Source organism: Alternaria postmessia, assembly GCF_024291825.1.
Source record: "Alternaria postmessia strain BMP 2775 chromosome Unknown scaffold_16, whole genome shotgun sequence".
NCBI lineage: Eukaryota > Fungi > Ascomycota > Dothideomycetes > Pleosporales > Pleosporaceae > Alternaria > Alternaria postmessia.
In genome coordinates this window covers 222,791-249,125 of record NW_026260089.1, presented here as the reverse complement: position 1 = coordinate 249,125, position 26,335 = coordinate 222,791, and the positions used below count along the sequence as shown (strand labels likewise).

The 26,335-nt window shown below is 52.0% G+C and overlaps 10 protein-coding genes across 10 annotated transcripts; 4 read left to right on the top strand and 6 right to left on the bottom strand.

Moving 5' to 3' along the window:
• Positions 1–262: 262 nt before the first annotated feature.
• Positions 263–883, bottom strand: J4E82_003678 (uncharacterized protein; the record flags this gene model as incomplete). The annotated part of the gene is made up of 2 exons (XM_051729962.1): positions 263–664; positions 713–883. 2 exons carry the CDS (start codon positions 881–883, stop codon positions 263–265), a joined length of 573 nt encoding a protein of 190 aa, XP_051590286.1.
• A 474-nt stretch (positions 884–1,357) lies between these two features.
• On the top strand, positions 1,358–2,317 carry J4E82_003677 (uncharacterized protein; the record flags this gene model as incomplete). Its single annotated transcript, XM_051729961.1, has 1 exon — positions 1,358–2,317. One exon carries the CDS (start codon positions 1,358–1,360, stop codon positions 2,315–2,317), a length of 960 nt encoding a protein of 319 aa, XP_051590285.1.
• Positions 2,318–3,280: 963 nt separating this feature from the next.
• Positions 3,281–4,639, top strand: J4E82_003676 (uncharacterized protein; the record flags this gene model as incomplete). Its single annotated transcript, XM_051729960.1, has 6 exons — positions 3,281–3,430; positions 3,477–3,797; positions 3,844–3,954; positions 4,001–4,177; positions 4,221–4,375; positions 4,420–4,639. 6 exons carry the CDS (start codon positions 3,281–3,283, stop codon positions 4,637–4,639), a joined length of 1,134 nt encoding a protein of 377 aa, XP_051590284.1.
• Positions 4,640–4,908: 269 nt separating this feature from the next.
• Positions 4,909–6,595, top strand: J4E82_003675 (uncharacterized protein; the record flags this gene model as incomplete). The annotated part of the gene is made up of 5 exons (XM_051729959.1): positions 4,909–4,962; positions 5,003–5,086; positions 5,136–5,575; positions 5,623–5,764; positions 5,813–6,595. 5 exons carry the CDS (start codon positions 4,909–4,911, stop codon positions 6,593–6,595), a joined length of 1,503 nt encoding a protein of 500 aa, XP_051590283.1.
• A 1,819-nt stretch (positions 6,596–8,414) lies between these two features.
• Positions 8,415–11,330, bottom strand: J4E82_003674 (uncharacterized protein; the record flags this gene model as incomplete). The annotated part of the gene is made up of 5 exons (XM_051729958.1): positions 8,415–9,418; positions 9,856–9,893; positions 10,055–10,069; positions 10,117–10,378; positions 10,427–11,330. The coding sequence occupies 5 exons, from the start codon at positions 11,328–11,330 to the stop codon at positions 8,415–8,417; spliced, it is 2,223 nt and encodes a 740-aa protein (XP_051590282.1).
• A 2,092-nt stretch (positions 11,331–13,422) lies between these two features.
• Positions 13,423–14,784, bottom strand: J4E82_003673 (uncharacterized protein; the record flags this gene model as incomplete). The annotated part of the gene is made up of 6 exons (XM_051729957.1): positions 13,423–14,068; positions 14,117–14,228; positions 14,278–14,331; positions 14,410–14,580; positions 14,634–14,652; positions 14,764–14,784. The coding sequence occupies 6 exons, from the start codon at positions 14,782–14,784 to the stop codon at positions 13,423–13,425; spliced, it is 1,023 nt and encodes a 340-aa protein (XP_051590281.1).
• A 1,008-nt stretch (positions 14,785–15,792) lies between these two features.
• On the bottom strand, positions 15,793–17,089 carry J4E82_003672 (uncharacterized protein; the record flags this gene model as incomplete). The annotated part of the gene is made up of 3 exons (XM_051729956.1): positions 15,793–16,097; positions 16,157–16,744; positions 16,810–17,089. 3 exons carry the CDS (start codon positions 17,087–17,089, stop codon positions 15,793–15,795), a joined length of 1,173 nt encoding a protein of 390 aa, XP_051590280.1.
• Positions 17,090–20,582: 3,493 nt separating this feature from the next.
• J4E82_003671 (uncharacterized protein) lies at positions 20,583–22,183 on the top strand (the record flags this gene model as incomplete). The annotated part of the gene is made up of 6 exons (XM_051729955.1): positions 20,583–20,766; positions 20,818–21,044; positions 21,104–21,290; positions 21,338–21,395; positions 21,441–21,483; positions 21,536–22,183. 6 exons carry the CDS (start codon positions 20,583–20,585, stop codon positions 22,181–22,183), a joined length of 1,347 nt encoding a protein of 448 aa, XP_051590279.1.
• Positions 22,184–22,531: 348 nt separating this feature from the next.
• Positions 22,532–23,194, bottom strand: J4E82_003670 (uncharacterized protein; the record flags this gene model as incomplete). The annotated part of the gene is made up of 1 exon (XM_051729954.1): positions 22,532–23,194. One exon carries the CDS (start codon positions 23,192–23,194, stop codon positions 22,532–22,534), a length of 663 nt encoding a protein of 220 aa, XP_051590278.1.
• A 717-nt stretch (positions 23,195–23,911) lies between these two features.
• Positions 23,912–24,946, bottom strand: J4E82_003669 (uncharacterized protein; the record flags this gene model as incomplete). The annotated part of the gene is made up of 1 exon (XM_051729953.1): positions 23,912–24,946. The coding sequence occupies one exon, from the start codon at positions 24,944–24,946 to the stop codon at positions 23,912–23,914; it is 1,035 nt and encodes a 344-aa protein (XP_051590277.1).
• Between the last annotated feature and the right edge of the window lie 1,389 nt (positions 24,947–26,335).

Here is a 26,335-nt window from a genome sequence, read left to right as displayed (position 1 = left end):
AAAGAGAGGTGGGAAAGGGTGGTTGCGAACAGCCAGTTGATGGAAGATGGAGAGGGGGTTGTGCTTCTGTAGCTTTCGCAACGTGTCGCTGGGGAAATTATCCGTGCGCACGCTAGCCCGTAGCTCCGTCCCTGAGCTATCGCGAATCTCCCACCCGCAACTCCCAAGAGGCCACGCTGTTCTGACCTTTCACCCATTACCAACTCTTGGAACATTCACGAAGCAGCTTGTTTCACCTCTGAGTCAGGAACTGGTTACTACTCTACATCCTCTTCCCCCTCTTCGCCTCCCGGACTGTGAACTCTGTAGCAGGCTGTGCCTTTTTTATTTCAACCTCGAGTCTCTTCAACGTCTTCGTTAATTCCTCATTTTCGGCCTTCAGTAACTCGTCCTCTGCGTTCATATTCTCTACCTCGCTTTTCAGTTTAACAATCTTCGTCTCGCTCTTGACGCATAGCCTGGTCAACTTCTCTTCTGCTGTTTCTTCTTCCAGCTGCCTCAGCTGCTCACGTAAAGCGGCTATTTCATCTTGGTGTTTCTTGTTTTCAAGGATGAGGAGCTGGCTGAGTTCCGCGCAGTCTAGGCATGCCTGTAAATCTGTTCGAGCTCGACAGCAATTGAGAGCGCGACCTACGGATTTGCAGAACTGGCAGTCGATTTTGGTCTTACTCTCTGTCAGCTCAAGCTTAAGTTCGATTATTCAGGACTTTACCTTGATGCTGGGGCTGCTCCGTGTGTCGCTGACTGGAAAGACGGCGGACGCAGGAATGGAATTGTAATGAGTAATCCCATTGTGCTCCTGACCATTCAGAGGGCGAATTATGTCGCTACGGGTACTTAGCGGCGTAAAAGCTGCTGCTGTGGCTCGTAGACGATCGACCATGTTACTGCCTCGATTTTGAGGACCGAGAGAAACATGTGGTGAGCACCAATAGTGACAGCAGCGAACGATCCGAGAAGCAGCGTGGTGAGAGGAAACTTGTGCTAGTGACGTAGATATTCATGGAGTAAAGCACGTTGGTTCACCTGTGATACGCGTCTTTGGTCCCACTTATCCGTTTGCAGGTATTGTTTCTCCTCGTGCATACTCGGAAGACTAAAATCTTCATCTTGTACAGTTTGACTGATGATCTGGCACCCAACATCACTCGTATGGTATCTTCGCTAACAGTAACCTTAGGCGACCGCGTCCTTCAACCCAGCATACCATCAAGGGCGCCCACCTCACCACTTCTGAAGTCTCGCCGCGCTATGAGAACACCCGGTCTTGAGTATCAGTAACCTTCAACATTCAATGTGAAGAGCTTACCGACGCCACGGATTATCAGTAGGCCCTTCGCGAGTTGCAACGGGAAACATGGACATATCGCAAGAGGCTCAGCCATGCAGATCTTTTGCAGAGTGCATGTCGGCCTTTGAGGATTTGGAACAAAAGACGGAGAGAATTTTCACTATCGAGCTCAGCGGCCTGGAAAGTCTACTCAACACAATACGTGCCACACTCGATGAGGCAGCGACAAAGAAAGCGGCTGTCTGGCTCCAGCAATGGACCCACATATGTACTAGCCCATCATACTTCGAGCAAAACGTTGAAGGCAATGAATCCTTGTCTCAAGCGGAAGCACATCTCTTACCAGACGACCTGCCTCCGTGTACATGCCATCACGCGTCGGACCTGATAATTGATGATCTGCAAGACAGAATCGCAGATCAGCTGCTGTCTATGATGGAAGCATTTTGGAAGAACAGGCCATCCGACATCGAAGAGTTGAAACTGGTGAGGGAGAAGCTGGACCAAGAGATAATTTGTTTCAACAAACTAAGTGCAAATCATGCAAAGATTTCACGCGCGCTTGAAGACGCGGAGCGAAGAGCAGAAGATCTAGAGATTAGATTAGCAGCTTTCGAGAGGGACGCCACGGACAAAGAGAGACTTGTGAGCGACAGGTACCGCGAGCTTGAGAGAAGCTACTACAACAAGGTCCAGAAATTGGTTGAAAGCCGGGTGCGCGATGAGAGAGCCAGGCTTGTTGATCGGCTTGAGGATCTGGAAGCGAAAGCCTTGCGCTATGCTAAACTTCTCGACGAAAACGAGCTATTGAAGGCCAAGATCTTACAGGGGGATCGAGAACAGGTACTGCTCAAGCGAGTGAAGCTGGAAATGGAAAAGAAGTATCAGGACCGGGATGAGGAGGCTAAGGCTTTCAAAGAAGGTTACGATCAAATCAGCAACGACATCCAAATGCTCCAAATCGAGAGGGCGGTACTCCAGGCGGACTACGATACACTAAAAAAAAGAACAAGAAGGATGGTCTAAACAACAAACGTCGAGCTCTGAGCTACATCGTGTTGACCAGCCTGCAGTCCTAAACCAACCCATCTCAGCTAGGCCAGCGGTTGTTCGGCAAACCGCCGAGCTTCAGCATCTAGCCGGCCTTATAATCACCTGACAAGCCACGCTACACAATGTGACTGTTGAGAGGAATGGCTCAACTGAGCGGAAAGAATTTCTCGAGGGAAAAATCCGAGAAGCCGAACAGCAACTAAAGAAGTTGAAGCCTGCTCATCCATCGAAGCCTCATCGTGGTTCGGACACCCAAAGCACACCAAAGAACCCACACACGCGGAAGCAAGTCGTTATGAGCGGTATGGCGGACGGTCAGGAGGTATTGCCGTCTCCCGTCAGCACTCTTGCAACACGCCAAAAGCCTCGTGTTGCAGTGGAAGCTTTTCCTGCACTGAGCGCTTCAGCAGTAAAGACTACTACATCGAACACCAGGAAGAGCCTCCGTCTGGTCGAAATACTTAAGGAACAGAAATTGGACGCACATAAGAGGCCTGGTTAGACACTAGAGTGATAATGGGTATCGCAGAGTACTTGAACATCGTTGGTGGTGGGAAACGTGATAGGAGCGCATTGAGGGTGAGCGCATGTTCATGGAGAAATCATAGCCATCGATAGCTCGGTGCACCAGAAGTCTGGTAGAAACCAAGGATATGATGCTTCTTTGAATGTGCAGTGTTATGCATATATGCCGAATTTGCTGCTGTCGTGAGATTGTTCCGGTGCTGAGTACTTGCGAGCCTCGGGATGCAGCAAGCGACATCAAAGGTATCCGACCTAATCTAATCTTGACCTAGCGTCCCTTGACCCCTGCTCACTCTTCCAAGTCGACTTCAGGAACAGCTACCGCGTCCGAACGCGTCAGTCGCCAACCTTTCTCGCAGCCCCCAATATCTGACTCAAGATTAGATTGAGCTAAACAAAGTTTCGGGAACCATGGAGGCCTCAGAAGATCACGTAACAGAGAAGGTGCAGTCGCTGAGCGATCTGGAGCTTGCTGTTCTCATCTGTTTAGTCGCGGATCAACATTGCATCATCGAAGCGGAAAGGGAATTAACCCGTGATGTGGTAGAGGAGTTGAAGCTTGTGGGTAGCTCTCGGAGTATGGTTGCTGATGTACTGACCTTTCCAGGTCGCTACAAATGTCTTCGGATTAACGTGGGCTGTACTGGAATGCAACGAAGATACTACGCTGGATGATTTCGGAAGCGGAATCCTTGTCAAGGGGGAAGAGAGCGATTACTTTGGGAGCACAAATGAGCGAGATAGAGGAGACGTAGCTCATGCTCCCGGTCACTTTTCACCCATCTCAAAATCACCAGGGAAATCAGACCGACGCACGTCGAAATCACCCAGACCTTTTAGTCCGCTGGACAGCAAACGTATCGCGAACATTGTTGTTGCAAGGAACCTCAACAGGGCGAACCCGCAGGTTCAGATTCAGGCTTTAGAGGTCCATCGTCCGCCTTTTCTGCTCGAGCATAACTAACGACAGACAGCTGATCCGAGGCAAGCGGAACTTCACAAGAACAGCCGTACACGCGGCGCCGAGACCGTTTTTGTTCATCGCTTTGAACGCTTCAGACACACCACGCTTGACCATGCATCTGGTAGGTTGAATCAGGAACCTCGATGCATTAGCTGACTGGGTTGTAGAATGACCAGTTTTTCATCTCACACAAACATCAAATGGATGATGGACTGCCAAACATTGAAGAGCTACAGGAGAAGCAGCATGTGTCAGATGACGGTGCTTCCATGTCTTCTGTAGTACGCACGCCACCATTTCAACCAGGAAAGTACAAGCCGCAGACAGCGCTATTCTCTTCTGAGGTATGTGGATTGTGATCGTCTTGAAGCAAGCTGACCGTTGCAGGATCTTGTAAGCTTGACGAAGCAGGTGTCAGAAGTGAAGATCAGTTCTGAAGTACGAGCCTATCTGCACAACATTATCGTCTTCATGAGGCTGCACCGAGCAGTCGCAGGAGGCATCTCTGCGTTGGCCACGAGGCACTTCAATACGCTAGCACAGTACGTGGTCTGCTACCACAGGAGGTTCATACTGATAGTAGCAGCGCGCTTGCTCCACTGCATGGTCTTGAATACATCTCACCATCCATGGTGGCCTTGGCAGCCCGCAAGATATACCCACATCGTATCGTCATCACGGCTCCAGAGAACGAGCGCAGCATGCAATGGGGCAGCTCGCTCGAAGCAGTAAAGGCTGTCCTTGAAGGTGTCACGGTTGAGGACGTTATCGAGGAAGTGCTGGAATCGGTAGAGGTGCCACTCTAGCAGCCTCAGTCAGCAAAAAAGACGACTGCGAAAATGATGGTGGTTGGAGATTGGGGTATGAGTAAGGACGCCGGTGGCTGATCTCATCGGCGTTGGGCGGACGTGATTGGACCCGGGCGGGGCCTGGTCTGGCTGCCCCTCGGAAAGTGGGCCGAGGCGGCGCCCATTATTGCACCCTCGACATTACGCACCGCGCTACAGAAGGGCTACAAAAGGGCAACGGTACCTTTTGACCCCTCCAATCGCCGGCTTGTTTGTACGCTTCAGTCATGTCGGCGAGCTATTTCGATCAACTGAGTCCGGGTGTGCAGGAAGCGATCGAGGTACCTAGCGCACTCCCAAACGTCATAACGATGCCATCAGGCTAACTTCCTCATGGAGAGCGAGCTTGGAGACCAAGATACCAAGGAGATTACCCAAGTGAATAGCCACGACGATGCCCTAGAGGTACATAATTCACCATTCTTGTTCTTGACACGTTGACCAACCAACACAGGTCGTCTTCGAAGGCGGATATAACGGCCATCGTCGCAAAGCCTCCCTTGCTCCTCACCCCTCTGGCAAGATGACGTCCCGCCCCGAAAATGGTCGCCGCACCACCGCGTGTATTGTCCACTCCCTACTCGAGAAGCACGATGGCTTGCCCGTAAAAGACCACTCCCAGTCACACGAAGGTCTCGCGCAGGAAAGGCGTGTGGACAAGGACCCAAGCTCTACGCGTGCCGAGCAGACACAGCACTCGCGGTTGTTGACCAAGAAGGAGCTGTCAGACATGGCATTTGGCATACGGGAACTGTCCAAGAAGCTCTCGCAGATCAGGCTTAAGCTACACGTGAAGAATATCTTCATTCTGGGCAAGGCGCATGACGAGGCTCTGATCAAGAACTCGCGCGAGGTCACCGACTGGCTTCTTCAGAAGAACCCGGAGTACAAGGTGTATGTGGCGGCATTGCCAATCAAGGGACATGGTTAACGAGACATAGCTACGTCGAGCAAACGCTGGAGGACAACAAGATCTTCGACGCTGCAGGGCTGCTGAAGAATGAGTCGTACCAAGGACGTCTTAAATTTTGGACAAACGAGATGTGCGCTCAAAAGCCGCAGACCTTTGACATCGTTCTGGCGGTAAGAAGTATCGTTCTGTACCTTGTTCAAAAGCTAACAGCAACACAGCTCGGTGGTGACGGCACAGTCTTATATGCGTCGTGGCTGTTCCAGCGCATCGTTCCCCCAACCATCGCCTTTTCGCTAGGCTCTCTCGGTTTCCTCACCAAATTCGATTTCGAGCTATACCCACAATCCTTATCCACTGCCTTCGCAGATGGCATCACAGTCAGCCTCCGTCTCCGCTTCGAAGCCACGGTCATGCGGTCACAAAAACGAGACGGCGAGGGTCGGGATTTGGTTGAAGAGCTCATCGGAGAGGAAATTGATGACCACCATACACACTATTCAGATGGCACACACAACATCTTGAACGAGGTTGTTGTAGACCGAGGGCCAAACCCTACCATGTCATCTATTGAGCTGTTCGGAGACGACGAGCATTTTACTACCGTTCAGGCTGATGGTATTTGTGTTTCTACACCCACTGGCTCGACTGCATACAACCTTGCAGCAGGCGGATCGCTCTGCCATCCCGACAACCCCGTGGTCCTTGTCACCGCCATCTGCGCGCATACGCTTTCGTTCCGACCTATCATCCTACCCGATACCATCGTGCTCCGCTGCGGTGTACCTTACGACGCGAGAACGAGCTCATGGGCTAGTTTCGATGGCAGGGAAAGGGTCGAACTCAAGCCTGGCGACTACGTCACGATTAGTGCAAGTCGCTTCCCGTTCCCGAGTGTGCTGCCGCTGAACAAGAGGAGAACGGATTGGATCGAAAGTATTTCCAGGACCTTGCAATGGAATAGCAGGCAAAAGCAGAAGGCGTTCAAAGAGTGGGATTCGTAGAGAGACGGCTAGGTCTCAGTAGATTTCTCGTCATAGAATATTACTACTCCTAACGACGCAGCGCGAGTTGTTGCCACCACATGCTGGGATCCTGAACACGTCTAGCCTGTGTCCTCCAATCAAGTCGTGAGCTACTTCTATCCTTCTTTCTGCCCTTTGCTTGTATTACTAACATCTGGGCTATGACATGCAGCTATCCAAGCGACTGCTATAATTTTGATTCAGCAAATATTGTCGCGGTCCAACTGATTGCTATGTAGGTCAGCATAGGTGCAGACCCTCGCTGCCTATTCGCGATCACTTGATTCAAGAAAGTGGAGCTCCGAACAAACACAAACGCGACCGGCTCACTACATGTTGCACCTACAATCTGTACGTTTCCTCATCCCCTACGAACACATCAGAAACACAACCGCTAGGTCTCTAACCAGCAAATATTCAGCCGTGAATTCTTCAGGATGGCCGTGTAAGTAACCCCTTGTATGCCTTTTCCCACTGACAATGAGTAGGTCTTGTGAGCGCTGCGACCGTTGCTATCGGACTTCTCATGCACTCCATCAGCATATCCGCGACTCACCAAGCCATCACGAATGTCCTGGATGCGACTTCGACGGCGCTACCTGGGAGGACCTACTCGACCACTTTCGTGAAGAAGGCTGCCGTACTGCTTGTCAGGGCTGCAATGATGGAAGTGGATCATACTGGGTTCCTCAATCTGAAGAGTACTTGGACCATGTGAAGGACTTCAACGTCTGCACTAAGTGTGAGAGGCACTTCGCTTCACAGAGTCATCTCCATCAGGTAAGGCGTGAGAACTGTCAGTCAAATGAGTGTGGAGTTGAAATTTTGTAGCACTGCTTGTCTCATCGCAAACCGACATACGAGTGTTACCTATGTACCAGAACATTCAAGACCTACGGCGGCATGGCACGTATCTTAGATGCATCATACTCTGGTCTGTTCGCTCACCGTGGCAGATCATTCACCTCGAACGCGGCACCTGTAGTAACATCAATTACATCCATCTCAACAAGCTTGCAGCCGAGTGCTACAAGTGGCCCTACTTCATTTTTGAAGATTACCGGGACGAGCTGCTCGACGACGGCGATACGGAATACGATTGTAAGCCATTCAGTTGTCCGACTTGTGATACTGCACTGTCAAAGCTTTCCAGTTTGTTCCAGCATGCCGAATCAAATGCTTGTGCACAGACGTTGGATGATACAGTCTTGGGACAACTGAGGAGGTTTCTGGCTAGTCGGCTGAGTTGAGTGGACAGGGTAACGAAATAATGGCAATAAAAGTTCGTTTCACTCTACTCTTCTAGCGAGAGACTCTGATCCCAGCGTGATGAGGAATTCGCTGGAGATATATGCCGGTGCATATTCAGCATCATGACTGATAGAGGAAGATTGTATAAAAGGCTTTCAATTGAGAGGCATGAGCTAGCTAACCGCCAGTATCCATATACCATCTGCATCGCCACAAATCTCCAAACCTCCAACTTCCGCTCGGCTATGTCCTTGCTCGAAGAAGGGAATAACAAGACCTCAACAGAGAGAATGTACAAAAGAACGCAAGGCAAAGAAGGAAAGTAAACCCACATGAGACTGTGTATGTTGTCCACCCGGAGTATTCAGGGCCTGTACGAAAATTGTTAGAAAGATGTTTGAACCAGATTATTAATACAACAACATGAGTACACACGTTAACAATCCATCGTGCCCCTAAGAAGAGACGTCCGGATAACTCGGTTGGTCGAACTGAGAAAGAAATGTTCAAGTCGTTGTCGCGAATTTCGTTCTTCCTCATCTCCCACTCACGTCCTGTTCTCTGCGCAAATCTCGAAGGCAATACCCTTGTCGATGGTGGAACTACCGACCGGTGCACCGGGCAAGTAGCCAAACTCAGGTACAATGTAGGCATTCTGAGCACATGGTTCATTTGCCACGCACTCGTAGACGGGTCCATTGGGGGCGGCAGCCTGTATACCCTTCTCGTGTCCCACGCAGGCGCTGAAGTCAAAGACATCGTCAGTCTTGACTTGGCAGTCCAAGTAGGAGATATCGTAGGACATGGTGGTGCTGTCAGGCCAGACAGTATATTCGAACTGCATCGGCTGGGCCATTGACTCCGTCTTTGAGACCTTGAGGGAGATTCCAGAGTCGCCGCAGCTGCGGATGGGTTCGGAGTAGGTGGTGTTAGCGGGAACAAGCTCGCAAATCTTTCCGGGGCCACAGGTAGTGACGTCGCCGATTGAAGATACGTAGACGCCATAGTCGCAGGAGTTGACAATGATGGCAGTATGCGGTTCGTAGCTCAAAGGCGCATAGAGGTTGCCGGTAGATGATGGAGTCTTAGGTGGTAAATCAGATGATGGCGCAGCAGAGAACGATGCGGCAGAAGACGACGCAGACCTGGACGCGATATCGGATGGCCCCTTCTCCGGGAAGTTGAAAGTAATGGACGGTGGAGCCGCAGTCGAGGTGCTGACGGCGGCACAGCTAGAAGATTGTGGTGAGGTCGAGATGGGCTCTGCAGTCAGCGTAAGATATACCGTCTCGGTGACAACGACGACATCAGTTTTGACCGCGCGGCGATGAACGTCGGCATGATCATGACTGTGGCGATGGCCCAGGTGCGCGCCCGCAGCGATGAGCGGCAGCGCAAAGGCAACGGCGAAGTATGCGCGCATTGCTGAGTTGTTCTGAGTTAGATTCTTGAAGTGATTGTGTGAGCAGATTGCGGTTCGAGTGATAATCTCGTGGTAGTTGACTGTCGCGTGATGTGGGTTGGAGGAAGTAAAGGTAAGAAGTGTGGGAGCTAGAGCCGATGAAGGGATTGTTATTGTTATTATTCTACATCACCTAAAGTTCCGTAAGTACAAGTGAGCGTGCGTTATATGCTACGCTGGAAAAGCGTTGGCCCGCTTGGCAGTTGGTGAATGACAAACGCAGGCCAATGAGAAGCCTACTGATGATAAGTTAATAGATGAGTACAAACAGTGCCGCAACGCGCCCCCGCATGTTTTCTCTTACGACCCGGTGGGGGTTCACCCAGTGTTGCTCACATTGCGGTGAGAGGCCGCCCCTGGGCCAAAGACTTCCACAGAGTGCAATTGGACCCCCGACGTGGCACAGATGAGTACAAAGTGGGGTTAACAAACAATAAATGCTGGAAATTGAACCCAAAAATAGAAGGATTGACTTGATGTCTATACGATAGCATGAGAAAGAAGATGGCTGTGATGAAATGCATACGTGATCGCGCGTCTAACCGCGACCGTACAGGTCGACTGCTGGCATGAAGTACGCATTTAGTCGTAAACTCAAAATATCTATCTGACAGGTCCAAGTGGGACAGAAGGTAGTGGTGTCTGTTGAGTTTGCGCATAGCTGCAAAGGTGAAGATATAGGGTCAGTATATGTCTCGTATATATCTCGTACAGGCAGAACTTACCATGAATACATTGGACTGCCACAATTAGCTTTTGTTCATGAAATATGGGTTCTTGCACTTACTCATCATATCCTGTCCAACCCACACACTTCCAACAATTGAATAGACCGGTAGGATCATAGTGCCTCTTGATTGCCAGTAGCCTATCGTAGTGCTCACCGAAGAACGTTTGCTGCCAGTCTTCCTCAGTCCAATCGCCCTCATTAGAATAGCACCCACCACCTGGTGTCACGGTCTTCAAGTGCTCAATAGTAGCGGAAACGGTCTTTTGGATCTGCGATCGCACAGCTGGTGGTGTGGCTGTCGTCCAGAACTGGCCCATCACTATCTCCCATAGTGAGTCTCTCCATAGTGGGTTCACACTAGTCTTACCATTATCGGGAGTGTTGTCAGGTCCAGTAGCGTAAAACTGAGCGCCTCCACCGCCATGGTTGGTGCGAGAGAAGTGCATTGCAGTTACAACTGCATCCACTAGTCGTTCGATATTATCAGTCGAATTGAAGAGATCCTTGGGGATGAAGCGTCCTCCGCCATTGAAGCCTAGACCGACCGGCCCATTGCGAGATATCTCGGGTCTCTCTGTAAATTCATTGTACTGCGAAAATCTCTTGAAGGAGTGATACTCATTCTCGGTGATATTTAGACCAGGATAATTGGTAAGAAAATCATGCCATTGGGAAGTGATAGCCTTGATCTCTGAAGTGTCGCTAGAGGGCAATACTTGAAGAAACACGACATGATCTGGGAGTACAAAATTGTATCCGGCAACTCCATGCTTGGAAAACGAGGGCTGATTGGAGGCAAGCCCGGTGATGATGTCGCGATGGATCTTCGACTTGGCGATGTCTTTTGGCTCCGGAAAGTGAGCTTGAAAGCTGTACACATTGATAGGCTCAGCCGGATGCAGCTGAAACTTGTAGGATGTGAGCACAGCGTAGCTGCCACCTCCGCCTCCACGCATTGCCCAGAAGAGATCCGGGTCGCTGCATTCATTGATAGTGCGTTGCTTGCCATCAGCAGTGACGACGTCGAACTCAACTGCTTGATCGATCATGAGTCCATACTTGGGCCCCAGCGGTCCATGGCCACCTCCCTGACCGTAGCCCCCTGCGATGCCAACGGAAGCTACTGCGCCAACTGTGACGAGCATGCCATGAGGCTCGAAGGCCTCCCACGCCTCCTGAGCTTGGATGCCAGCACCAATCTCCCCGATGTTCTCATAGCGGGTTTTGCAACCTGTGGGCTGGAAGGATTTATGAAACTTAGTATCTTTCATGTTATGAGTCCAGATAGCCAACGAATTCGACGCTGTTGACCGCGCATAATAATCGTGCCCAGTATTCTTGATCGAGACACGAATCCCATGTTTGCGAACGAAATCCAACGTCTGGCTGATATCGCGCCCAGTCTCAGCCCTTACATGGTATGCGGATAGCCTTCCTAGCGCGCAGGTACCAGAGACGGGCGCTGAAGTGTTGAAAGAGTTGAGTGCGCATTGGGATTGACCACACCTTTCCCAGTCGAGAAACTCCATGGATCCGTATTGTTTGGTACGTGAGACACCATCACCGTAGTTCTTTGCAACCTCTTGGCACTGTTTGCTCGAAGGATCAGAGTAGCAGGGTGCGGCCCAGGGTACCGTCAGTCGGAGATTGCCGTTGATGCTTTGGTTGAAAGCATTCCACTCGTTTATGGTTGGCCAACAAGTCTGGCCTGGCAGACATGTGTAATTGAATGAAGTCGAGCCTTCGTGTGCTGGCACTAGCCATGCAGTTTTCTGGAAAATGTGTTGCCTGCAAAGAGTATACGATCCATAAACTGCGAGGCCGCAAACGAGGGGTAGTATAACGACATGACGCAGTATATCGCTCAGACTTCGCTCCGCCGGTCTCATCCAGTTTTGCGAATGTTCATCCTCGTTCTGCAGTCCATGTGTGGGAGCAATCTTCTCATCTAACAACGGTTGCTGCTCGGCGGAAGCCATCTGACCAGCCAGTCAAGTCGTCTTCTGTCGAATGCTGTATATGGTTATCTCCAGTCCGTGATTCTCGTGAATGTACCTCCTGTGGAATATCCAAGTGATGTTGTATGGAAAAAGGTGAAGTTGTGGTAAGCCAGTAAACATAGCAAAGCCTGGTTATAAGGCAGTAGATGTACAGCCACAAGCTGAACTTTTGGACATATCGATGTCCCACAAATGCATCAAAAGCCGTCCTGCCGTAGCCTACATTTGGCAAATGGCTGACCGCGTCTCAGCCTTAGATCTTACTTCAACGGCTAGATCGGCCAATCAAGTCTCAGAAACAACGCGCGAACCGCATGGTCTAACCAGTGGCTGAGCAGGTGTCAAACACCGCTCGAAAAAGGAAACAGGCAGAAGTATTTGCATGTACATGGGGTTGAAGGCTGATGTGGAGTGGTTCGGGATGGGCGAGCGTGCGGTGTGGATGGCGCGATATTTGCCGTGTGCCTCCCACGCGTTCCCGAAAATGGTTCCTGGCGCGTAACGCCTTATCTACCTATCCCCGGGGCCGCCTTGGCTGTGCTCTGCAGGTGATGCAGGGCACTACATCCAGTTGCGCGACCGCTGGGGCGAATAGACGGAAGTTTGGCGATGAGGCTGCGCCGTTGACGCGCGATGTTTGTGGAGTGGTGGCCTGACTGACACCTGGAACGATGACGCATGCAAAGAAGAAGGCTGAAGTGCTAGGCAGAACACTGTGCGCAGGCATCAAAGACGAACCTTACGGTAGTACAAACAGTTTGTCCGCTACCAGTGGTTGTTGTAGGATTTCCAATGTCACAAGGCACATTTTATGCGACAGGAGCTTGAGGTCCCGTGGTGCTTCCCTCGGTTTACAACTATGGTGTCCTGACAACAGCGCTCATTAATACGGTGCTCATCATGTCCAGGTAAGCCATGGTTGCGCTCCTTTACATATCTTCGCATGTCAGCACATCCATCTGAAAGGCCTCTTCACACTTCATAATTGTTGTTAGACACACGGATATCCGTCTCGATAAAGATCGTGTAAGACCTTGATAGTTGCAATGGACTAGAAGTCATCAGATACAATTTTTTGATTCTTATTCATAGAAACGTGCTACCGCACCACATAAGAAGACCAAGCGGGGAATCAAAACACTTGCAAAGGCCGAGCTCAAGTTCACTACATTCGTGGTACCGGTAGATGTAAGTATTTTAGCCCGCAGACATCTCAATTAGAGACTCCTTGATATCGTGATTTAGCTCTCCGTTCGCTCGTCCCATCGTGAGATAGCTGTTGTTCATTCGTTCATTTCATCCGCACTTGATTGTGGGATGCAGGTACACCCTGTTTTCAGGCAGCGACCAGTGTTGACGCAGTCTATGCGCCCAGGCTGGGGAAGGCGCTGGAATCGGTGATGTTGATGCTGGACGGGGCACCACCGCGGCCTCCACGACCACGGCCTTCGCCACGTCCACGTCCCTCACCACCACGTCCACGTCCGCGGAATTCGCCACGACCTTCGCCGCGACCACGTCCCTCGCCACGGGACTCACCACCGCGGCCACGACCCTCGCCGCGGAACTCGCCACGGCCACGGCCGCGTCCTCCACGGGCACCGCCCTCGCGGGGAGGGGGAGCAAGCATACGGTCACCGTCGAGCTCAACGTGGACCTTCTCCTTGCGGGCGCGCTCGCGCTTGGCCTTGCCCTGGGAACCGGCCATGAAGTCTTCTTGCTCCTCACGGGCGAGGGCAGTGCCCTCAGGGAACTTCTTGCTGCTGCCCTCGTTGGCCTTGCGGACGTTCTGGGCGGCAAGAGAGAGCTTCCTCTCCGCCAACTCGGCGAGGTAGGCGGTGTAGGACTTGCTCTTGTCCTCAGGCTCGGCCTCGGCGGCGTCCTCAGCGTCCTCCTTGATGGCGTCCTTCTCTTCGGCCTGGGCAATGGCCTCGCCAGCCTGCTCGTCAGCGAGCTCAGCGTTGCCGTCGTTTCCGCCCCAGCCGTGTGCGGCCTGCTTGTCGTGGTCGCTGAAAATTGTTAGATGGTATCAAGATATAGTGTGGGGTCGTTCATACGCGATGCCAGTCCTGCTATGACGGTCACCCTCGGCACGAGCAGCACCACCGCGGCCTCCTGCGCGTCCACCGCGACCACGGCCGCGGCCGCGAGTTGAAGCACCAGTAGGCTCTATAACAAATCAGTACATGTGCGTGCGAACCAATGGTATTCCACTCACCGCCAGATCCCCTTCCACGGTTCTTGTCAGAGCCGACGCCGCGATCCCGGAAAGCTGTGTTTCGTTAGCCAGTGTTCATGGAGTTCCCCTTGTGAAGCCGGAGCATGTTAAACGCCCTTTTGTTCAACGTACCGTTCTCGTTGGCGTTGTCGGTCTGCTTGGCACGGTTCTGGTGGCTCAGCCTCTCGGGCATGGGCTTGGGAGCGTCGGGTCCATCGCGCTTGCCATGCCTCATGACGGGCTTCTCAATTGCCCTCGTCGGTGGGTCAGCCGGCCTGTCGGGGTCGAGCTCGGGGTCATTGCCTGCGGGGTCGTGAGTGAATGTTCCGGTACTGTGCAGTGCGTCTGCGACATACCCAGCAGCTCGTAAATGTTCTGTACTTATAATTAGCATCTTGAAGCTCTACAACAGACTGCAGCCACTCTTGCAGCCCTCAATGGGAGGGCGCGACGCTGGACCTGATGGCGGGGTGAGTTGGAGCTTACCTTGGAAGCAATTTGCGACATCTTGACGAATTGGAGCGCCTTTCGCGCTTTGCCCTTCTAGATGCACAATCTGCCGGGAGAGAAAAAGGATGCGAGAGCTTGCCCTACGAAATTTAGGGACGTGGCTCTCAGAATGTGACTCGCGAACGGGGTGATAGGCGCGATGTTGCGGGCAAGAGGTTTTGGTGATTCGAAATTGGGCGTGGGTTGCTTCCGTAAGCGAGTGATGTGGGGCTAGGACTATTGGAGGCACAGAAGCAACAACAACGCTGCAGTCGCTGCCGCATACAGCGCTTCAGTCGATTCCTGTGTAATGCTAGCCAGAAATGATACCTAGGGGAAGGGATCATCGAACAGAAGCTAGGCTTTCGATTGGACACTTCTGCGACACCGGTGTGAGGCTGGTGTGAATCAAGTGTGGCTTCAGGTGCACGTCATTCCGAGGCTCAAATCACACCAGGTATGCATCGCTCCAATACTAAGCATCTGAGGCAGGTACAGATGCTTGTAATGCAGACTCAAAATAATGTTGCCAGTTGGTTATATAACGAAATTGACGTCATCCGTTTGCTCCCTCTGGCAAGGAGCAATAGGCATTGTCAAGAAACTTCATGAGGCGAGATTGGGGGTGCGACTTCCATTGACAGTTGCGGTCGACTTGGATTACAATATGTACATGGCACCATCCCGTCTTCCGAACGGGCTGCAATGCCAGAGTGAAACGTATGGATGAGAAGCATTCATTGCTGTCCACAACAATAACCCCAAGCAATTTCCATCACAATATACACGTCGTATGACCTGTTTCAGGCCAAATAATAACTTTTTGAGAATTCCCCCCATAGCAAGACTCTGGGTCTGCTGTTGAACGCCGTCGTACTGTCGTGACACGTGGTCGATTGGGTAAAAGCAGTTGTTACGCCCGCTAAACAACGTCATTAAAAAGTATCAGTCGGCGGGCGACGATCCGGTTGGTCCCTGATTAACTTCCAATATAGCCTCCTCTTCCCATGAATCCTCCTCATATCATCATCTACTCTCATACATCGTGGGGAAGTGCATGCTGGCCGAAAGTCCGAAGGGGTCGGCGTCGAGCATCGGGTCGTACGGGTCGAAAAGGTGGTTGTTGCCCATGCCATTGAAGTTGTGGCCCCCGTCGTTGGGGGCTAAAGCTGCTGGGCTCGTAAAGGGAGGGTTCTGCGACGGCGGCATCGGCGGTGGCATGTTGTTCGAAGGGGGGAAGCTCTGCTGCGGGAACGGGCCGGGGCCAGCAGAGTGGTCGCTCGGGTCGTCATGGTCGTTGTAGGAGTCGGCTTGTTCCTCGTACTCCTGCTCTATAACACGAAATCAGCCTAGGATTACAAAGCCCTATACCTAAGAGGGGAAAGGAAACGGGTCAGCTTGCCGAGTTGACTCATATGGTCTGTGAATTGAGTCTGGTAGAAAGACGAAGGACCACTGCTCTGAGTTATGCCGTTTCCGTTGCTGCCAACGGTAGACGCGCTTGTCATGCCATTCGAGACAGGCTGGTTTGTTACAAGCGGAGAAGGTCGCTGAGCATTCATCATAGGAGTGAAGTTTGATCTAGGTGGTTGTGGCCGCAGCGGCTGTTGCTGCTGTTGATGCTGCTGCTGCTGCTGTGGAGGAATGGGCCCAAAGTTGGGAGACACTGATTGACCGTGAGGTATGAAGCTCGGCGAGCGCGTTGCTGATTGAGCAGGCGACGACATATGTGAACCAGGAGTGGGTTGCGACAGTGGTGAACGCTGAATCGGCCCATCCGGCTGTATCATGGGCAAGCCATTTAGACTATCAACCTTGGGCGGGCCTTGCAGCGACCGCCTCTGTTGTTGTCTGTTCAATATAGCACGTTGTTGGAGAGGCGCCTGGTTTGGCGAGGTATGTGCAGAGGCTGGGGCTCTGGTCGGCCCCAGGTTTGGACTGCCAGTCTTCGCGCGCAGCTCGGCCTGGACGTCGATACCTGGTGGAGCAAGGGGTTAGCGTGTGTACGCTGATAGATAGACATGTTGATAAGATCGGGGCTACCTTTCTCTAGCAGAATCCTCTCGAGTAGAGAATTCTTATACCGGAGCATAAGGCACTCGTCGGCGGCGTTGCGGTGACTGTTCTGCAGGTTCTGCAGGGTATCCTCATGGTGCTTTATGGTGCTCTCGAGCTGCTTGATATACTCTGTCCGTCGCTCACGAAAGGCGGCTTGCGCCTGTCTATTGCGCTGCTTGCGCTCTTCTGAGGTGGCATAAATCTTACGACGCTTGGTTAGTCCTATCTTCGACATGGTAATCGGCGCTTCAATTGCTGCAGCCATGGCAGGCAACTGGTATCAGGAAGGCTCACAGGTTTACGGCCACCTTTGCGCTTCTGCTGCTGGGGCTCTTCCTGGGTATATGTCTCCGCCAGACCAGGTTCGGGCGACGATCCGATAGAGGAGGTCGAACCATCGCGCGAAGCCTCTGCCTTGCCCACGGGAGCCGTCATATCTGTTACGAGACTATCTCCCATCTGCGGCCACCGTACCCCTCGGTGCAGATAGAGGGGCACAGAGGCGCCAAGAGATGCGAGAGATGCGACAAAGGCAGGTCGAAGGAGATAGCAGGAGGCTCTGGTCGCTTAGACGCGCTTGTGCTGGGCAGCCGCAGCGCCGGGTCGAAAATCGATACGGTTTGTATGGGGTTTTGATAATGTATGATAAGAAGAAGGCGTTCGGGCCTGTGTGTGGTCGCGCAGTAGTTGTGAGGTAAGCTCTTGGGTAATGGAAACAGAGATGGGCTCGAACGGAGGGGCGGAGTGCTGGACTTGAAAAGGCGGGCGGACCACTCTCTGCTGCCCAGATCACCTCCTCCCGTGTGGTTAAAGCTCGACACTCGACTCGCCTCCAGGAAGATGTGCCCTCTGGCGCGCAACGAATCGCAGCCGCGCGAACGCTGCTGGGCACTTCTAACGCGCAATGACGGCCAAGCGTGCGGGAGCGCGGTTGGCCGACAGCTCAGAATTTTCTCGCGGGGTGCTCACGCTGCATCACGGCTCTGGCAGGCAGGCTTCGTGCAAGACGCCTTGGTGGAGGACGCCGAACATGGCTGCCCCAGCCGAGCTGGATCGCGATACTGCATACGGCGTAGCTGCGTGTTTAGTTCCCGCGCCACTAGAAACTTTTACACGCTTTCTCCGGTTCTCCATGGACGCGCAGTGCAGACTGCGAGCCTTGGGGTGTTATCTAGCAGGCGTCTCCCATCCAAGGGCGATCGACCGCGACATCTATGCATCTGTCTGATTTCATCTGCGCAGCCATGAAGTGTTCCTGTGAAAAGCAAGCAACTCGTCGTCGCATCGACACCAGCCCACCGACGTCGGAGCGCGCTGCCCCTGCACCGAGGCCACGCACCTCGTCCGTATGAAGCCATCCTACTCGCAGGCGGCATATGTAAGGCTGACGAGCATGTTCCATCTGATATGACGAGGGGTGCAGCTCGCGATAACGATCGATACGAAGACCAGCCAGTCCATCCGACATGCCTCACCGATGAACCTTCGACGTCTTCTCAGCCGTGACCAGGACAACGCCAGTAGCTGAAGCGCAACGGAATTCCGATCACGCTCTTTCGCTCGTCACGTGGCTTGACTCTCCCGCTAGTCTGGGGACGGAATTTTGCGAACAGCGAGCAAGGAGCCAAGCCGGCCTCAAAGCCTGACGCATGCACAGCACACCACTACCACACATCTGGTACTCTAGACAATTCTCTCCGCCAACGCTGCATCCAGCTTCCGAACCGCTACCGAAGTCTAACCTAGGGATCACCGGAGGTCGTTGCTTTATGCACCACATGAGTCCTATTCGCCCGAAGCAGCCATAGCGTCACCACGCTTTTTCTCGGCTCTGCGAGCAGGTGACCTTTGACGCGGTCGAGACTTTCGTACGAGGAAATTGGCTGCGCCTTGTCACATCGTGACATTGACATCCAGCCGTGTCGAATAGTCGAGACGTGTCAAATCGGCATCGTCGCGGCATCACACAGTCGGAATTGCCTGCTAGATGCGGCTTCCTCGGATTGCTCTACATGAGCCCCGGAACATGCAATCTTGAGATCATAATTCATGTATAACAATGCGCACTATGAATTCCAGAGAAGTCTAGGAAGTAGCAGCATGCCTGTGAGTGCCGTGCCGTGTCGTCTTGCCTTCAAGTGGCCCAGCGACTAGCGAGGCACTACTGCCAGTATGAACGTAAGAGTAGTCAAGCAGTGTAGACTCTCAGTGCAACGATTTTGGTTGCATGTTCATCAGCGACAATTGTTTGCTCCGGACACTGTTGATCGCTCATGCTAACTTCAATCGCCACGTGTGGCATCATCATGGAAAGGGCGAGTACCGCACAGGTTCATTCCTCACCTCTAGAGGCAATGAGACGAGACATTGGGGCATTCAGTCTCCAACACGCAACCCTCAAGCGACAGTTCTCACCTCTACCAGGATATCCAAGCATCGACATAGTCTCATATGACTTTCATCCTGTTTTCAGCAGTATCAGATCCCGCATCAATCACTCGGTCAGCTCCTAGTCGCTAGTCGCCAGCTTCGCGCGCAGTCTATCGTTTACGAGGGTGCTCCGCACGATATAAATTCCCAAAGCATCGCGCTGACGGTAGGCAGCAATGACATTTTCCGAGATAGCGGGACGGCTGCTGAAAGGGTCAGGACACTCGCAGCCACCGCTGGTCAAAGAGCAGCTACCTAACGCCCGTCTTTCACCAGATCGGACCAGTATCTCGTCTCTGCTCGCTTCGCCAGAGTCAGACAACGGCAATATCATAGCTGGTGAAGGCATGCTTGGCAGCCATCTTGGTGAACAAAGAGGACACTCCGTCGCCTCTTCATGGGCTAAAACCCGGCCCTTGTCAGACATTCGCGAAGTCACCGAATCAAGCTTAGCTGATACTATACCTCGAAACGCCCTATCTAATTACTTTCCCCGTAGCATCTCGCGCACGGAGATGTCGCGTCGGCCCTCTGCTGCTACAGGACGCCGTCCAAGCAACGACAACCGACATGGCGAAAACATAGAACCTGACCGGAAGAATAGCATCGAAAGTAACGGTATAAGATCCACCTGCAGAGGTCGGGCTTCTAGAACACCATCTCCGTCAAGTCCTGCAGATAACGTCAGCATATGCAGTATATACAGCGTTCCAGCAGGCAACGTTCCGCCACGATCCTCTTCACGCCCTCGTGCACCTAGCACCTCACGAACCCGACAGCCGCAACAGATACCACCTATACACATAACGCAGGCGACAGCGACAAACACAATTAGTGCAATACCTACTATACCTCTCCAGCCTCCTAATAACAGTTCCAACACTATCCTTCGACACGGTCAATCACAGTCTCCTCTACGCCACATCGTTGCTCGCCTCGATCCTAAATCTCAAGACATTAACCGACGCATACCCTCCAGGACGTTTGTTCGTGATCCACTATCAAAAGAGTTGCTAGAGTTTCCATTACACCGACATCCACGAATTGAGCTTGGCTTGGACTTATCCGCAGGCATATTCGTAGGCGGAAGCTCTATCGAAGGGACTGTTCAGATAAACGTCGACGATGCAGAGCGAATACGTCATAGAAGGACTCTGGACATTGCTCGGATATCTATCGATCTTCTTGGGACGGAGGAGATAAGCGGTAACAGACGAGCTGTCTTTCTCAACCTAGCCACAGAGCTTATTGACGAGCAAAATCCGCCGCCTCAGAATATGGTAGATACCCAAGAGCCAATAAGTTCAGCAGATATATTCTGGCATCTGATGCCTTCTACGACGAACCTTGCTTTCAACCTAAGTTTACCTCTCAACGTCGGGCCTCCGCCCTTCCAATCGAAGAATGCAAGGATCCGCTACATACTTTGTGTGTCTCTTCTTGTTCGCGACCAAGGAAGACAGTACATTGTCAGAACTTCTCAAGACGTTATAGTGCTCTCAGTGTACGATCGTATGAAATGTTTCGGTTTCGGTTTTGTGGTTACATGCTAACACAAGGTAGCTGAGAAGGCACTTGTGTCGCTTCCCAGCCCCTTGACTGCATCAGATGAGTGGATCAAGCCCCGAGAAAACACTGTCGAGGTCGTTCGGGTCACAGCAGGTCTACATCGTCAAGTCTGGGTCAGCGGTACTAGCCTTTACGTCGATGTCCATATTGCCAATAACAGTCGCAAGACAGTAAAGAAGATCGAGCTTCAATTGGAAAGGGACATACTATGCTACAAACACGTCTGTTATGAGTGCATATTCTACGATCACACAATGATGCTAATGGGAGTACTTTGCAGGCTGCTGCCGCTACGATGGAGAAGTCTGCTGGTCAGGCTCGCATTTTTGACAGCAACGAGCGGTCTATTCTCAGCAAATCCATCGTGAGGAATGGCTGCGCTGGCTGGAGCGGCGTTTCTGCACACCAAACTCACATCAGAACTTGTGATCTTGAGGTACCTCGAGGCCATGGTACGGTGAAGTGTGGTAGGTGCTTCATCATGGCGTAACATGAGCCGCCTTTCTGACTGAAGTAGGCAAATATTTCGAAGTCAGGTACTTCCTGAATGTCATCATCGCGAGTGCACATACGTAAGTATCCGCATGATTCTCCCCGATGAAGCTGACCTTGTTCAGAAAGCTCGTTACCGTTCAGTTACCAATCGTACTCATCCACATGGTACGTCTCATGACCAACCCCTCTCTCGCACCCGCTGATCATCACATCTCAGAACTCTCTGGACGTAGTCCCCAACTCTGTCGCCCAAGTGGCCATGGCTATCGAAGAGAAGCGCACAGCCCGCCACTCACCACCCCGCCTTGGTCGCCGTCCATCCGAATCGGTTCAAGGCCGCGCATTCGCAGCACCGCGCATGCAATCTCTGGAACGCATGCGCGCACGTGAGGAAGCCATCCAAGAACTCGGTCAAGCCCTCGAGCAGAGTCCTCGCAAATATGGTCTCCGCCGCGCAAATTCCAATTTTGATTACCATACCCCACCTTCCAATCGCAAAGGCAGAATCGTAGGCGATGGCGAAGCAGCAGACCTCCAGGACCGTTTAAGGCGCGTGAGATCCAACGAGACGATCGGATCCAGACCTCCTACCCTCCACAGGGTCAATTCGACACGGTCGAGACGTGGCGCAGGATCGGCGTTTGGGTTTCGCGAAGCGGAGGTTCGGGAGGACATCGAGCTGGGTGGCTTGGGTGCGTCAGGGGATGGGCTGCTAAACGAGAGACTAGCCAGGAGCAGTGATCGGCAATATCGGTTTAGCAAAAAGAAGAGCGTGGAAAGGTGGAAGGGTGTAGCAAATGTGGGTGTTGGGTGGTTGAAGGGGAATGGGGTCAAGGATGAGAGAGAGCGAGAGGGATGGATATGATCTCGCACTGCTTATTATGAGCCCTGTACCTTGGATAGCGCGTCAGCATGTGCGACGCATTGACTGGCGACGTTGTCTTTCTCTTCTTGGTTCTGGATACGCAACACGTTGTTAGATAATGGCATTGCTACGTGGAGACCTCACGTACACTACGAGCAGCGATAAATTAATGTTGTTTGAATTGTACTATCATATACATGATAGTCTAAAACCCTCGATATATAATACAGTCATGTCGTGATATAGTCGTTAACCTTCTTTGGAACCCTTGCCATGCAATATGATACAGTTTTGTACACAGTACGCCAAGACAGTCGTAGCAGTAGAAGCTCTCTCATAAGGCTATGCTTATGACCTGCTCTTGGCAAGCTCAGATTGAGCGGTCGAAGTGGGACCTCCCTTTACGCGCTCTCCACCAGTGACCTTCTTCTCACCCTCGGTGATGTCGTGTAGAGCCTCGCTAGTGATGGGCTCCTTAGCATGGCTCTGCGCCTGCGCAGTAGGGCCTCCGGCTACCGGTTGTGCCTTGCCAGTGAGCTTCTTCTCAGCTTCAGTGATCTTGCTCAATGTTTCTGAGTCCAGCTTTCCTGAAGCAGAGGAGTTGTTGGCATTGTTGGTGGATGTCGATGAGCCAGATGTAAGAGCGGACTGGGCGATGGACGTTGGGCCTCCTTGCATAACCTCAGCCTTGCCGGTAAGCAGCTTCTCGCCCTCGGTGATGTCGTGAATGACTTGTGCTGTCAGGTTCTGGCCAGCGTGCTGTTGAGCTTTTGCGGTTGGGCCCCCCTTCGCTGGCTCATCCTTGCCGGTGATAAGCTTCTCTGCCGCAGTGATCTGCGAGATGAAGTTGGAGTCAACTTGGACGGACATCATCTGTGTTGTTGTAAAAAAGCGGTGGTTGCTGAGGTCGTTGATGTTGTTTCTGAACGGTGGTCTTTGAGAGGCAATGCGAGCTGCCGGTCGTGCTGCGAGGAAAACGTTGCGGTTGATACGAAGCATTCTGGAGGCCATTGTTGCGGATTGTTTATATGCCTATTGAATGGGAAGGTGCAATGGTGCGAGCTGTGTGTCCGATTTTGTAGTGTGATGGATTACTGATGTAATGCGAAAATGAAATCGTCTGAGGGTGTGCTTGGTGTGACGTTAATATGGGGAAAGATGGATTCAGATGGCTATTGGCAACTTCTCGATTTAAATGTTCGACCGTGCACAGCAAATCTCTGCATCACTGGCGACGACATCACGCTTGATGACCCTGAGATGCAGGTACCATATCACCGATTGCCGCAGCGACTTCTCGATGCGTGCCCATGATGTGGTGGAGCTATGATGTCAGCATCCTGGGGAACGAGAGCGACGACGATTCGGGTGCACTAGCGGTGAGCTAGCATCACGATCCGATCTAAGGGTCCAGACGCAAACTTCACAACCTCATTCACGATGACGATCCTATGCGAATCGGATAGCACAAGAAGAACCCACTGTAATGATTGACAAGTCGCTTTGGCGATTTGCGTTCGGTCATAGACCCAGAATGAACAACTCATGTCAGATCGTCAGAATGACACACTGGCCACCAACACCCTATGCAATTGTAGCGACGTAACGGCGAGTACTAAGATATGGCGGATTTATCTTGTATTTTTTAACTACGGATGCTGCTCCATCAGGCGAACGCACCCGGGCGGAAAACGCTCCCTCCGAACAGATCGCAAGTACACGTGCTGATCAAGCCATCGAACCGTTCCTGTCGCGCAGTGCTTGTGTACTTCTTTCACTGATAGCATCCTGCTCGATACTGATCCGTATCTCTGTAGTCATCACCACGTTTCCCATTGGCAACGCAGTTGTTCCATCCTCGTCCATACGCGCATACGTCGAGGGGCCAAATCGTGAACCGCGCGCGTTTTCTCCTAAACCATCCTTCGTAATCCCACGCCCGTCGCTTATTCCAGAGATATGACGCGAACCGGCCTGCGCGTTAAAGCCCTGCGTCGTGAAGTCGACAAGTTGATTGAGGATGTCGAACTCGAGTTTCAGCTTGATGGCGTAGGCGAGTGTTTTCCAGCTTGTCTGAACCTCATAAAGACCAGCATATTGGAAAGCGAGGATAGTAACGTCGAGCGCGATGACAACCGAATTCACGGCGATAAGATGATTGAAGAGGCGCTTCGCATCTGGGCCTCTGAACACAGCCGAGCTGCGCATGAGTATGAAGGTGCGATAGATGTACAGCCCGCTGATGACACACTCTTGAAAGACAAACCACGTAACCTGGAATATTTCCCACTTCTCGTAGATCTGGAGCCACTTTCCAGGTTTCGCCAGACTGGATCCAGTCATAAGCGTAGTTGCTCCTCCTTGCACGACAATGCAGTCCGCGATGATCATGTATAGCAACCATTTGTCCGTCTTCCCTGAGCTGATGAGATGCAGCCGCGACCAGAGTACGATAGATTGGCCAGTAATCATGAGTATGCCCCCGCCGCACGCCATGGTGATCTCCAGTGGAATTGAGTCGCATACATTATAGTTGCGGATGAAGTAGCCGAAGGCGTGTATAATGATACCGAGAGACGCTGCGATCAGCGCGTAGAAGTAGACCCCGCGATATGAGCGGAATCGACGGAAGATTCTGACGAAGACCTCAAGAGAATGAGAGACGGCGAGTGCGAGGAAGACGATGACGATGAGAGAGGTCCTGTAACTCAACGTGGGATTTGAGCCCATACCTTCAGCTCGATCAACCAGTCGGAAAGCCATTGTTGGTGTGACTGTTACCGAAATCACTTCCTACAAGATCGTGAGATGCAAAGACCAAGATGAGCTTGGTGCAGTTGCGATTGTAAAGTTCATCTGGATAGCTGGGGAAAGGCCGCGGGGATCAAGACCCGATCGTGGACCGCCTTCTCCTACTCAAAAGACTTGCAACGATTCCTATTCACACCACACTTGACGCGCACGCTGAGATTCGTTGGCCTCATTCTGTACTCGTTCGATCCAGACTGACCGCCACCAAACTTTGAATCCTTCGATCCGTGCCCCACACCCTGGTTCCTGGCTGAACGTCGATCATCACTGGCTCGCATGCATCATCCGCGGCCCGCCTGCAAGGAACATATGTTCGAGGGCATGTCATCACGACGCAGATGAAGGGGCTGATGCGAAGCCTTGCTTTTGAAACGCGGATGTGAGTAAGGAGGGCTGCTAGCAATGTTGGGGCGGGGAAGATGTCCACCAATAGAATGAAAGGGGGGACACTCTGATCGCTGCTTGTATCCTTGTCAATCAATTTTAACGGCAACGTTGTGCCGCTTGCATCAGGCCAGTATTGCTTCACACCACGCGGCAACCAGTTAGTGTTCGCGTATAAGTCCTAGTGAGTATGCGTTTTGGTAGCGGATCGTTTCGACGATGCTATTTCACGCTACGCTAATAATCCACAAGACAAGACACACGCAAAAAAAAAGAGGCATGGATCAACGTTGAGTCTGGTACAGAACAGGTATTGTTTGACTAGAGCTCGCCGGGTTGTGGTCACTATGGCTCACGCATTGTCAACGGTTGCTGATTGCCCACCGAATCATAGACTGGCACAGAATTTTGTTTCTTCGATGTAGGGTTATTGACTAAGATGCTAGACCAACATGCGTACTTCTAAGCCACGATCGGAAGCATTTCTCCAGCTATAGATCAGACAGTTTCCTGGAACCAGGCAGCCAAGACTATCCAACGGATACTATGCCGCACGAAATGCTCACCGCCCTTTCAATTACAGACGTATTGTGTAAGCGATGATTTCCTTCTGTGAGGGGAGTTGACCAAGTTGTTGTCATTTCCAGAGCGAATGTGACAAAAGGTACGCAAAACTTACGCTTCTGCAATCGCCTCATAGAGCTGTCGTTCTTAGATAAAATTACGAGGTGTCCAATTGTGTTGCCGAATATAGTGAGGAAGCCAGCATCTGTAACACAAGTAGCCGAGTAATTCTAACTACGTGATGACTACCCTCGACACCAGCTAAAAGCTCTAGTATGACACGATCCGTGACACCAACAAGGGCTACCATGCGCATAATCGTTGGGGAGCATCGTACGATTAGCTCTGTCGAGCATTCATACTTTCGCTCTCTCACATTTGGATATGACCTGG